The sequence below is a fragment of the Cotesia typhae genome, unplaced genomic scaffold (assembly GCF_013202065.1).
Source record: "Cotesia typhae breed Kobodo isofemale line unplaced genomic scaffold, CoteBio_Ctyphae contig_59, whole genome shotgun sequence".
Lineage (NCBI taxonomy): Eukaryota > Metazoa > Arthropoda > Insecta > Hymenoptera > Braconidae > Cotesia > Cotesia typhae.
In genome coordinates this window covers 1,806,860-1,820,566 of record NW_027423761.1, presented here as the reverse complement: position 1 = coordinate 1,820,566, position 13,707 = coordinate 1,806,860, and the positions used below count along the sequence as shown (strand labels likewise).

At 23.0% G+C, this 13,707-nt stretch overlaps 1 protein-coding gene across 4 annotated transcripts in view; it reads left to right on the top strand.

The window, feature by feature from the left end:
- Eip93f (Ecdysone-induced protein 93F) overlaps nucleotides 1-11,351 on the top strand; it is an 85,338-nt gene extending 73,987 nt beyond the window's left edge. For all 4 annotated transcript variants that reach the window (XM_074250636.1, XM_074250637.1, XM_074250638.1 and 1 more), the window contains exon 11: nucleotides 8,748-11,351. Coding sequence is in view for 1 of the 4 variants with exons in the window: in XM_074250638.1 (XP_074106739.1) it covers nucleotides 8,748-8,771 (24 nt within the window). In the remaining 3 variants the exon portion in view is untranslated. The remainder of the gene's footprint in view (nucleotides 1-8,747) is intronic.
- The last annotated feature ends 2,356 nt before the right edge of the window (nucleotides 11,352-13,707 follow it).

The window sequence follows — 13,707 nt, the reverse complement described above, 5'->3', positions numbered from 1 at the left end:
AAAAAAAAAAAGAAAAAGTCATACATTACATATTTTTATGTTTAAATGTGTATCTATGGTATTTATTAGATTATCATTGTTACTTGAACTAGCAATGAAGAGGATAGGGGGTGTGAGAATGGTCTAAGCAGTTCCACATTGTGCCTAAGTTTTAAAGTTAAATTTTTACCAACACTTGCAGTTAAATATAACGATATAGATGCAAAAATTTAGTTCTAACGACAATACATATTAAAAAAATGATTAAAGAAATAGTTGAAGTACTACAGTAAAGATTGGAAATAAAAATATGAAGTAATCTATAAAATATAAGAAAATCATAGTAGAAATAATTATGTATAATTTATATAACAACTATACTAAAGTATAAATAAATGTTGTTTAATATAAATTATATATAATTTTTAGAAATCAATGATTATACATTGGACTACACGGAAAAAAAAAATATCGCTCTCGGAGCAATATTGTAATGCTATAGCAGCTATCCCCATTCAACCAACTGTTAGAGAGTTACTAGAGCCATCTATTAGATCGTTCTGGCAGGAATACAGTAGTTGGCTAAAATAGCTAAGCCGGTGCGCTGGGAGAGCGAAACGGGATTGCTGTGAGGGGTAAATGCCTCGTTCAAGTCTCAGATTCTGCGCGCAGTCTTGTTTTTTGACACATTTTATCACCTCCAAAATTAATGTAATTATTTACTAGCAACCTGTAATTTATATGCGACTGTCGAGAGTTATGGATTATGATTAAAAAAAACTTTGGCTTATTAATTTTTTGTTCTTTCCAATAGACATATTAATAGTTTGGGTAGTTTTTAAATAAAGTTGAAAATAATTAGTGCAATGACAGGATCAAATCCGAATAATTTAATGAAAAATGTGGTGGAGCAAATTTATAGATCCAACAAATTATTTAAAACTCCTCCAAAAAATTTCTTAAAAAATTGACCATCACCAACAAATATATAAAACTTTGAAAATTCTTAAATTCTTGTGACAATTTTTTTTAAATGGTCCATAAAAATAAATAAGTATCATCAAAAACTTGTTAATTTAATATGTAATCTATTTTATAATTTTTAATTACTTATTCTTTTTTATTTATCCGTATAATTTTTCAATAATAATTAATAAAAGATTGAATCGATAGAATAATAAAATTTTTTGTTATTAAATATAAAATATTGAATATCTAAATCGTTTTGTCTAGTAAAAGGGCTCTGTAAGAAAAATGTTGGTTAGCGATTCTAGCCAACTAATAGATTGCTCCAGTAGCCCTACAGTAGTGCTCTTGTAGGAATACACATTGCTACAGTAAGAATCTACGAGTAGATATCTAATAAATGGCTTCAGTAAGAATATTTTTTTTTCCGTGTATATATATTCTACAAGAATATAAGAAAAAAAAAATAATAATAAAAGCAAAATGATACCTCCTGCGTTTTAGGGCCATTTAGTCGCCATCTTGTGTTCTAATTTACGTTTCATTAAATTACGTCGAAATAAGTGCAATTAGTTACACGAAAACTATTAAGACAAGTTGAGAATCGTGCAGGAACGATTATGCATACTTGAGCCATGGTTATTGAAGTGTGTGTATGTGTATACATATGTGTAGATGTGTAAACATATATGTATATAGATACACATAAGTGTTTGTACGCGTGAGTGTGTTTGCGTGTGTAAATGTGTGTATATACTTATGTGCATAAGAAAAAGACAAAAAAAAACGATAAAAAAAACTGTTACGTGGTAGGTTATCGTTTTTTGAAAATTCTATTTTCAATTTATGCATTCTCGAATGTTGGGATTTTCGTGATCAACGAAATGCTGGCCTGTCGTCCATATAGACACACATTCAGACCTCAGTTAAAGCCACCAAGTTTTAAGCAGTAGTGCATTTCCGACGTCAATTAACGAAATTTTTTATTTTAATATTTATTAGTAGTTGTCTTCTTGTTATTTTTTATACAATTAGATTTTAATCGGAACTTAATATGCACGGCGAAAAAATCATAGAGATTTTTCCTATTTTTCTAATGTTAATATGGGAATTTTTTCTTTGTTAACATGATAGAAATATCCATGTGACATAGGAAAAATTCATTTATCACTAAAATATATGTAACTTAATTTAATAATTACAAATTTACAGAACAATTTTCTCATTCAAGCAATTTCAAATAATCTAAAAGTAAAACAGTGATCTACAGTCGATATACAGATTGATATACAGTCGGTTTTTGAAAAAAAAATTCGAGGAAATTTTTTTTTAATTTTGCTTTACATTTCGGAAAAATTAAAAATCCAGCAGATTATGGACGGTGTGGCTTAAATTGCCATAACTTTTTCAAAAATTGGCTTATCGGGGCGTTTTTTTTTTCAAAATTTTTTTTATTAAATCTTTTTTTTTTGGGAAAAAATAGAAAAAAATTATTCGAACCTATCTTCATCGTTATTTTTTAGATTTTCCGAAAAAACTCCGAATTTCTCGATGATAAACATTTTTAATTTCTTTTTCCTTTCTTTCATATGAAACTTTGACATTTTCTACAAATATCCTGAAAATTTGAGAATGGTGTTTTTTCGATTTCTATTTTTTTTCAATAAAAAAAAAATTTTTTTTCATGTCATAAATAAATTTTTCCTATGTCACATGGATATTTCTATCATGTTAATAAAGAAAAAATTCCCATATGTTAACATTGGAAAAATTACTATGTTAACATTGGAAAAATTTCTATGTTAATATTGGAAAAATCCCGATGTTTTTTTCGCCATGTGATTAAATGATTCGAATGATACTAAAAAGTGTAAAAAAATTTATAAATAAGATTAGAGATGTTGATACTATTCTGTTGAATATTTTGTTAGTTGTTATTTAAGTATAAACATCTAATTGGCTTTAATTCAAAACTAAGTTTCACAGTCAAATTATGACTCTAAAATATTATATTAAAAGTGGTTACATATGTATACGATATGACGACCGGTATTAAATAAGATATTTACATTACTTAGGTAAAAAATAAAAAAATAATTTTTAATTGATGTCGGGCATGTTGTAATACTTGAGCGCGAGAATGACAACACAGGGAAAATCCACCGCTTTGCAAAACTTTTCACCGTGTTCATTTTTTCTATAAATTCAAAATTTAGCTGGGAATAATAATAATTTCTTAAGTCTTAAAACTGGAATACTAAAACAAAACTTCTGACATATTCTTCTTTGCAATTTAAATTATTAAATTATTTATGACTGTTTTTTATTACGCACGTGTGATTTTTTAAATTCGGTGGAAAGTCTATTTGCAGTGGCTAAGCCTAGTTTAAATACATTACTATAAGATGTTAAATACCACTTTTTAAAAATGAGTACTGAATAATTAATCATTTAAATATCAGGCAGTACTAAGTTAACGAAGCTTTAGTTCTATGTATATATGAGAGGCGTTCCATGCCAAACCACCGAGCTCGTTACCTAAAATACTTGTTATTTTATTTATTTTTTTAAACTTTGTGGCATTTATTATGAGTAATTTTTATTTTTATTAGTAAGAAATTAAACAAAAATTCAATTTTATTTAATCGTTCCAATCAAAATTAAATTCTACTTCTATTTTTTACTTAAACGATTATATTTTTGCTTAAACACTAATTTCTTCTTTAAAAATAGCAAAAGAAGAAAAAAATTTTTTTTTAATGAAAAATTAATTTGTTAGAAATTTTAAACAATTTTGTTTCTGTAGCTGGAGAAATAAAAATTTTCTGACAGTAATTTTCTTTTTGAAAAAAAATTTCCTAGATTTAAGGAAAAATAATTTTCGATGAAAATTCACAAGATTTTTATCTAAAATTGTTTTTTTTTTACAAATCTAAATAAATTTTTTTACTGCGAGAAAAATTTTTATTTCTGCAGCTAAGAAATAAAATTATTTAAAATTTCCACCAAATTAATTTTTCTTACAAAGTTGCAAATTTTTTTTCAAAAGAAATTTTTATCTCGAAAATTTTTTACAAATAAAGTTACTCATAAAAAACGTTACGAAATATATATATAAAAAAAGAGCAGGATCAAAATCATTGGGGTAAAAAGCTCGATGGTCTGATATAGATCTCTGTATATATAACTATATATGTATAGTGTTTTTCTATACTCTCACTTCATCAGCCCAGCCTCGTTGTTTAATTTTGTAATAATAATTTATTCCACAAATGACTAATCTAAAATGGGCGGTACATTTAAAAAAAAAAAAAAAAAAAAAAAAATGTATTCTTTAATAAAGACGAAGAGTGATGAATGTTAAGGCATAGTAAACTACAGCGGACCAAGAATCTTGGTAGATTTGGTGCTAGTAGAAAAATATTTCTTTTAATTGTGCGTCGATAATTGAAATAAATATATAAAATTTATGTAAATATTTTATTATAATGTTATATAAATATGTTTCTATCGACGCATTAATTTTTGTATAAGAATTTATAAAACAAATTTTGTTTATTATCGAAAAAAAATAAAATAAAAAAAAAAGTAAAGACACAGGCTTGAAGATGATAGCAGTGGATTGTATAAATAAAGAAGATTATATGTAACTACGTTTATAAACAACGAGACCGGGCTTTTTATTCTACAATGGACTTTAATTAAAAGTAACATTAAAATGAATCGATAAAGAAATATAACGAATATAATAAAAAATCCCGAAATTCAGTATAAAATATGTATAAAAATATTGAATATCTCCCTGTCGTGCAGCAACAAAAATACTTAAATAATTCAGAATTGTAAAACCATATGCCCCCAAGCAAATACCTTCCTCTGCGCAATAACTCCTTACAGTTTGATAAGTTAACACATACAATAATCACATAAAAACACACGCTACAGAATATAATAATACACAGTTTTTAAAATAACACATAAAAACAGTCTGCTCTTTACAGTCAGCATGTATTAATCAATACAGTATCCAGATACAAGGTCGTCTCCTTACAGTCTTACAATGAATCGCTTTTTTTCAGTGCTACAAGTTAAATTCACAATATTTGTTTCAATTTCTTGTAAAACTTTGAATTTTCATACAATAGTAAGATCTTCGAGATACAGATTAAAACAAACCAGTAAAAGTACACCGACGCGTAACATAGGTGGCGCATTACAGGGCACTTGGTGCAAGACACTACCGTGTCCTTAGAGTTATAGAAGAACCAAATAATTAACAATACAATATGTGAAATTGCTTGTAGAACTGTAAATTAACGCGGATCAAAAACTCTATCATCGATTGCAAACTCATCGATGTTATGGAGCAACAAAAAACCGGCTACAACATTACGAACAATAGAAATGCTTATAACTTTATATACATTGTCAGCTATCTATAATATACTTACGAAAATTAATATAGAAGCGTATGGTCAGCATTTGCTACATTAAAACTATAATAATAAAAAAAAATCCAAAAAAGCATATTTGTACAATTAATAAAAGGTCATATGCAACAATGGTGGAATAAAAAAAGTGAAACTTTTAAATAATATATATTACAACAGAATAATAATGCAGATTGCTTTATTTTTAACAGTTGATAATTGTCTTCTGTTAGTAAATAAAACAAATGTCCCCTTCAAATCAAAACCTGCAGCCAACATAAAATATACAATAAGTACAGAAAATACAATCTACTGATAATTAATTATATATATATATATATATATATATATATATATATATATATATATGTATAATAATTATACATTTAATTATTATATATACATATAAATATAATACATATATTTAAATTTGAATATATACATATATAAATATCTCTATATTAACGAAATAAAAATTATATTATTCATAAAAATAAAGTACTGTATTACTATTAATGTTGAATTTAAAAATAATACAAAATAACATTCCAACCATCTATGTGCCACACGATTTTTTATATTCTCTTGAAAAATAATAAAAGTGATAATGATAATATAATTATAGTAATCGTCAAGTTACGCAGTGACTAAGTGGGAGAAATATCCACTAATTTTTGATTTCTTTTATTTTACACTGAGAAAAAAATTAATTTTTAAAAAAATGAGTAATTTTGTAAGAAAAAATTAATTTTTTAAATAATTTTATTTCTTCGCTGAAGAAATAAAAATTTTTTGTTGAAAAAAACGAATTTTAGATGAACAATTTTTGAATTTTCATTCAAAATTTTGTTTTCCAAAATCTAGAAAAATTTTTTTCAACAAAAAAGTCGCTAAAAAAATGTTATTAATTTTAAAATTACTCATTTTTTTCCAAACGAATTTTTTTTCTCAGTGTATTGAAATTTATTAAAATTTCGGCATAATCCTGAAAAATAATTCTCCCGCTTTTCGATTCCTCTCTTATGAAGTATATAACACAAAAAAAAAAAATAATTTAATTATAAAATGCATTCCTTTTGTGTATATTAAGACCAACAAACTTATTTGTTACTTGTGACGATTGCAAATAATATATAATTATGACTTTCTATAAGTATTTAAAGATAAATATTATATATAATGTATGGAATTATATGAGAAGAATGGCGATTACAATTGTAAATTTTTTTGATTTATTGTATGGTTAAAAAAATTTTTTTGTATGCTTCTTAGTAAATTTTTCTTACTGTTAAGATAGATAAAGAAATTATTAGGAAAAATGTAAAAATATAAATTGATCAACACAAGAGAGGGCATTAATAACTAAACCTGAAATGTAATAACAAATGCATTAAAGTTTAAGTACGCTGGAATTTACTGTGTACACTTTCATTGTTAACAATATATTTTTCAATCCATCGGAGAATGACATATACATATACATATTCATATTCATATTCATATACATATACATATAAATATACATATGTATATATAATAAAAACTCACATTTTGTTCAACTATTAATTAAATAGAATTAAATATACAAACTATTATAATAATAATAATAAAAACTCCTCAAATACAAACAAAACAATGATGCAAATATTCTCACATTAAAAAGTAACTTAACATTCAATAATATTAATTAAATAACAGTTTTCTCATAATCATTATCCAGCAATCATCATATTGAACTGATAAAATATTTTCACTGTTTTCATCACCAGTTTCATTGACTCAACTATCAATTCACTTACAGTTATTGATAAGCATTTACTAATTGAATTACAGAACTAGCACTTGATTAATTGCTGTAAAAATGAATAGTCATTTAAATTATTTCTTTAACAACAAAATATATCTGAGATTCGGTAAAAGTTTGACGTAAAAACAAAGTTAGAATTCATTAATATTCAAGTTTATATTTACTATTTATTTGCAACGGTACTTTATTTCGAACAACTATATATATACACTTGTAAATGAAAATTGTGATATTTTGAATAATAATTCTCATTAACTTCTTTAATTGTAGCTTGAAAATGTCAAAAGTATTTGTTTCCCGCGATACAATAGTAACATTACTGAAAAACACACAACTTACCCGAAAAGTATAAACTTACTGCATATATTTATGGCAATGTGAAAATAATTATTAAAATGGACTTTCGTACTTACTAAACTTTGACACATTGTAACCAAAGTATCATTCTATGGAATATCATCATTTTAATATGTCATTTTTAATACTTTAAAGTTTATTATCTCTTGTATCATTTTATTATTATTTTTTTTTTTTTTTTAATCAAAAAATCTCTCAAAGCAAAATTTTATAAAAATATCTTACTCTGGATTTAAAAAATAGTTTGATTTTATTCAAAAGGTAAAATTTGAAATTAAAAATAAAATATTTTTGACATTGTTTCAAATAGTAAAAGATCAAAAAACAATCAAATGTGTTCGCGTTATTTGTACAAATAAATAAAAAATAATGATACCTATTTTTTCGAAAAATTTTATGAACGATCAAATTTTTTTGATCGCGTTTAAAAAAGGAACAAATATCATTACAGATAATTCAAAAATCGAATAACCGAAAATAAACCACGTTTAAAATTTTGCTTTAACAAAATGACATAATATTTAAATATTTTTATCACAATCCGTAACAACATTGTTTTGTGAATTTCCAAACAATTACAACTAAAAATTCTTTGTAAAACTTTTATTAAAAATAAATAAGGTATAATTAACAATACAATGTCACATTCGCTAGGAAACATTTGATAAATTATGTAAAAAGAACTTAATTTTATTTTCCAAAGACTTTTTTGTATTAAATAATTTTTCCATAACTAAATTTTTTCATTCCATTAGATATGAATAAATTATTTAGCTTATAAGATTCTATAATTATTTAATCTTTATTAAAAAATTATTTATTTTATTTCTGTTAGATGCCAGTTATTATAAAAAACATCGCATCTTTATCTGTATTCAAAAAATCGATTTACCGACCTGACGCGTATATAGATATGAATATTTAATTTACAATTATACTTATAAATGTATGTATTATTTCGTCCAATGTATTTCTTAAGTTACTATCATACAAAAACATTTTTTTATTTTATTCAATATAAAACGAATAATATTATTAAATAATTGTTTTTATCTGCAATCATATATTGTTATCATAGTTGTAGACATTTCTATAATTATAAGTGTTATTATAATCATTGTAATTCAATTATTATTATTATTATTATTATTATTATTATTATTATTTTTATTATTATTATTTTATTTTTTTTTGTTAAAAATTTCTAGAAATCAGTTAATCGGTCTTGGTGAAGAGCTCTTCAGGTCACAGACAAGGGCCCCGAGTGCAATCGATTAAAATCGAAATATCGTTAGAGAATAATGATAAAATTATTAATTATTTTTAAATCGTTCAATAATTTATATTTCCTTAATATACCCACCGCCCATCTTAAATATTATTTTATAGTTAAATTGCTCTGTATGTAAAAAAAGAGCGGTATTTTATATAAGTTTTAAATCGATTGAAATTTTCTTACGTACCTCAACACATGTAAGTTAATATTAAATCAACATTCGAATTTAGTGTTTTTATACATCTATATGCAGGTAGTTTAAAGTGTGTCAAGAGGTATTTTTTATATTATATATCAATTTTACAATTATTATTCACGGGAAGTTGAGAATAATTAAAGATTAAATAAGAAGAGTAGTAATGTCAAGTTATTTAGTTACGTTGGTGTTATTTTATAATTATAAATATTTTTTTCTGATAATTCACATCATTTATTATTATTATTATTATTATTATTATTATTAACACAATTTTTTTGTTTACTCTTTCTTATACTAAAAATATAAACTATCTTTTCATTAAAATAGTAACAAAAGTTCTTTTGTCAACGTATAAATATATATATATTACCATATCAATATTGCATTACAATTCTTTGTTATATATAAACAAATCTGATGAAATTTCATAATTGTAACAGATTGTTTATGTTTAAAGTATTAATGCAAATTAATAAAAAATAAAAAGTACACTTTTCATCTATAGATCCATTAATATATGCAGAAATACATCATCATTAAAAAAAAAAAAGGATTGCAAATTAATATATTGATACATTTCATTAAAAATAATATAATTATAAACATTCCTAACAATCGAAAATTTTCCATCATTTAAAATTTTTATAAATGTACAAAAATAGTTAACATCAATAAAATAATGATGGAAAATAGATTGTTAAATAATCTTTTTCATTCCTTGTAATTGTTATACTTTTGTTAGCGTTTATGTTTATAAAAATAATTGTAATTACTTGAAAAAACAAAAAATGTGAACGTATACGATTGTCTTGAGATGTTTATATAATCTTAATTTATAAAGAGTGTAAGAAATGCTTGAAACAATGTACGCGTCGATTTTAAAAATGTTTCTAAATTATGTTCGTATAAAAAAATAAAAACTAATCAAAAAATTTTATTATATTACACTTGTAATAAAAATTTTAATGTAAAATATTTTAATTTTTATAAATATTTTGAAAAATGTTTTTTTTGTTTTCTTTTTTTATTGATTGTTATCAAAATGGTTGTGAGATTGTAATTTTTAAAATATGTTTTAAATTGCGGGAAAAATTTCTTGTACTGGAAAAAAATCCACGACTTTATATTGTATGCAAGAAAATTATAGAGAATTGATTTAATTATTTTCACTGGAAAAAAAGTACATATCAAGCTCTACATTTTTAAATTTATAATAAAGATAATAACTGGCATTTTCTTTTAAAATTTTTAGTACCCTAAAGCATTTTATTTTGCCTTGTGAATAAACCGTGGTTTTATGAATATTCATGAGCCAGTAGAGCTAAAGTATATGAGACTGATTTAATAGTAAAATTATTCACAAGACATAAAAAATGCTCCAATCAAAAAAAAAAATTTTTTTTTTCATATTATTAAATATTGTAATTTTCCTTCATAATAATGACATAAATAATCAAAGTAATATTATGCATTCTACTCTACGTTATAAAAAACAATTATTTTGTTATCTTTTAAGATAATTTACAGTAATAAACAATAAGATCTTGTAAATGAAGTGACAATTAATGCCAGTTGTAATTAAACAGAAAAACACTGAACAGAAAACATAAAACCCGAATTAAAGAACAATGACAAACAGCAAACATGAAATGATTCATCAGTATATGATTATGGTACAGCGGAAATATGATAAAAAAAAAAAAAAAAAAAAAAAATAAAAATAAAAATAAAACCGATGTTGAAAAGCTTAATAAATGAAGAAACATAGAAAATTCCAACGACTTAAAAATTTAATATTAACAAAATAAAATTTACCCATATACTTTCATGCTATATCACTAAATACTAAATCCATACGACACGTATATATACGTAATACAAAAAAATAGATATAAATTCTCATAGCACTTTTTTATAATATATGAATGATAGTTTTTTTTAATTAAAACAAATGATTACATACGCAAATAAATAATTTAAACCATGAAAATGTATGAATATAATGTTTGCAGTTAGGTGGGACCAAAAATGACTTTATATCTTTATGTGCATATCTAAGCAACGTATAATTTTATTTATTAAGCATCCATTCATAACTGCTAAACAAACCAATCCATCACTCTCGTATTTTAACTACGATTATGGATAGTTTAGATGTAATGAGGTAAATACCTTATTTAATATTATTAATATAATTATTATTCTTATTATTTTTATTTTTATTTTTATTTTATAATTATTATTATTATTATTATTTGTAAAGATAATTATTAACTTTATGCTCTTTATTCATATTATTAATATTATTATTATTATAGTAAAAGGATTATATTATTATTTCCAGAGTTGTATAAGATACATTTATTATAAAACCGAGTAGAATCGTACGTAATCTATAAATATTAATTATTTTTATCTATATGATTATCATTATGAAACATTTTGTTGTATTATTTTCAATAAAAACCTTATAAAAATTTTAATTTTTTTTTTTAATAATTTTAGTCGCATTTATTAGATTTTATACGAAAACATTTGCGTTGAAAATGCACACAGAAAAATAGAAAGTCTTGAGTCAAGTGTAAATTTTCTTAAATCAAGAAAATTTTAAAGAAAATTGAAAATTTCTTGAACAAAGTTACATTTTTTTAAGCCAAAAAAATTTCTTCTTGCTTTAAAATAACTTCGATCTTCTTTAAAATTTTCTTGGTTTAAGAAATTTTTTTATTCTGTGTATGAACTGAAATTAATAATAATTTTGAATGAATTTAATTGAATTGATTGAATGAAATTAATAACAAAAATAAAAAAAGAATCATTTTAATTGACCAAAACTTTTGTTTGTAAACAAATTTTTGATTAACTCTAATTTATTAAATTTAAATTAATGATCGATTCAATTTTAAAAAGAGTATTTGGTTTTATGATCAACTGCTTGCTTGCAAAACTGAAAAAAATAATAATTTACTGAGACGCTTTAAATTTTTGACGGTACATCCATGAAAAAGTTAGGTCTGATTATATCTACTCTATTCTCCTGAATAACTACTAATTTATTCGCTCCGAGAATTAGCACCGGAGGTGATAATTCCAAGAAGTTCACTCTCAATAAATTAAAGTAGAGAAGAAATATTTATTTCGAAAAAAATAAACAATTTTGTAATAAAAAATTAATTTTTTGAAAATTTTAAATAATTTTATTTCTTAGCTGAAGAAACAAAAAATTTTTTTACAGTAATTTTCTTGTTGAAAATAAGTTTTAGGAAAAAATAATTTTCGATGAAAATTCTTAAGTTGTCTATTTAAAATTGTTTTTTTCCGAATCAAAAAAAATTTATTTTTAACAAGAAAATTGTTTTGAGGAAAATTTTGATTATTTCAATTAAGAAATAAAATTATTTAAAATTTTCAACAAATTTTTTTTCTAAGTGTATTATTGGCAAAATTACTTACCATAAAAAAATTATATTAAAATGACAAAAAAAAAAAAAAATGTTGAAATAACAATATTTCAATAACAAAACAACAAAGTGCTACTTCTCTTTTATTAATTTATCAAAGAAACATTCTTTTTTATTCTGCTAATTTATTTTCCAATTCTGTCGAAGAATTTTTTAAACATTACAGAAAATTTTTGAAGAGCTGATTTTCAAAAGGGTATCTTTTCATTTGTGATTAATTGAGACAGAAAACTGGTTATCTTCAATTCTAAATATTTTTATCGAACTTTTTTAATTTTGCTATAGTGTGCTATCGATTATAAAGCTACAATTCGATTTTCATTTAAGAATCTTTATAATTCTCAAAGTAATTAATGTTTAAAAATTCAAAAGACTGCTTTTTTAAAATATGAAAAGATACCCTTTTGAAAATCAGCTCATTTGTTAGAAATTTTATAATTAAATTTTTGCATTCTAAATGGTCGAAAATTCTGAATCTTCGGAATTTATTTTTAACTGTAAAAAAAAAAAAAAATCTACCGAAAAATTACCTTAAATATAATTTTCCATATGATACATTTTTGCATAGATTAAATATAAACTTACAAAAAAAAATGTAAATATACACTGAAAAAAAAATTAATTTGAATCAAAACAAAAAATTCTTGAATCAAGTAAAATTTTCTTTAACTAAGAACAATTTCTTTCCATAAGAATTTTCTTCCTGAGATCAAGAAGATTAAATCCTTCAAACTTTAATTGATTCAAAAAAAATTTTTTCTTCTTCGTTTAAACTTAACTCGGAGCAAATTCATGAATTTCAAAACTTAAATCCTTAAAATTATTATCTAAAAAAAAATTAAAATTTTTAATCAAGGATTTTTATTTTGAGCAAGCAGACAAATCTATTAAAAATAAACAGATAAAGAAAAGCACTGAACAAGTTTTTTCCCTGAATAATTATTTCTATTATTTAATAAATTATTTATTTATCGACATAAGCTTGACTTAAAATATTTTTGATTGAATTCTCTTAAAAAGAAACTTAAAACAAAACAATGTGAATATAAAACATATAAATAATAGAATGGTTGAAAAGATTGATACACTCATTATAAAATAAACACATGTACTTGGTAAGTTATTAATACTGTGCATTGCCTTTTGACTCTGGTGTCAAAATATAACATGCATTCAGCAGATATAAGTGATTGCAAACATTTTTTACTCATTATTATGTCAATTTGTTGATG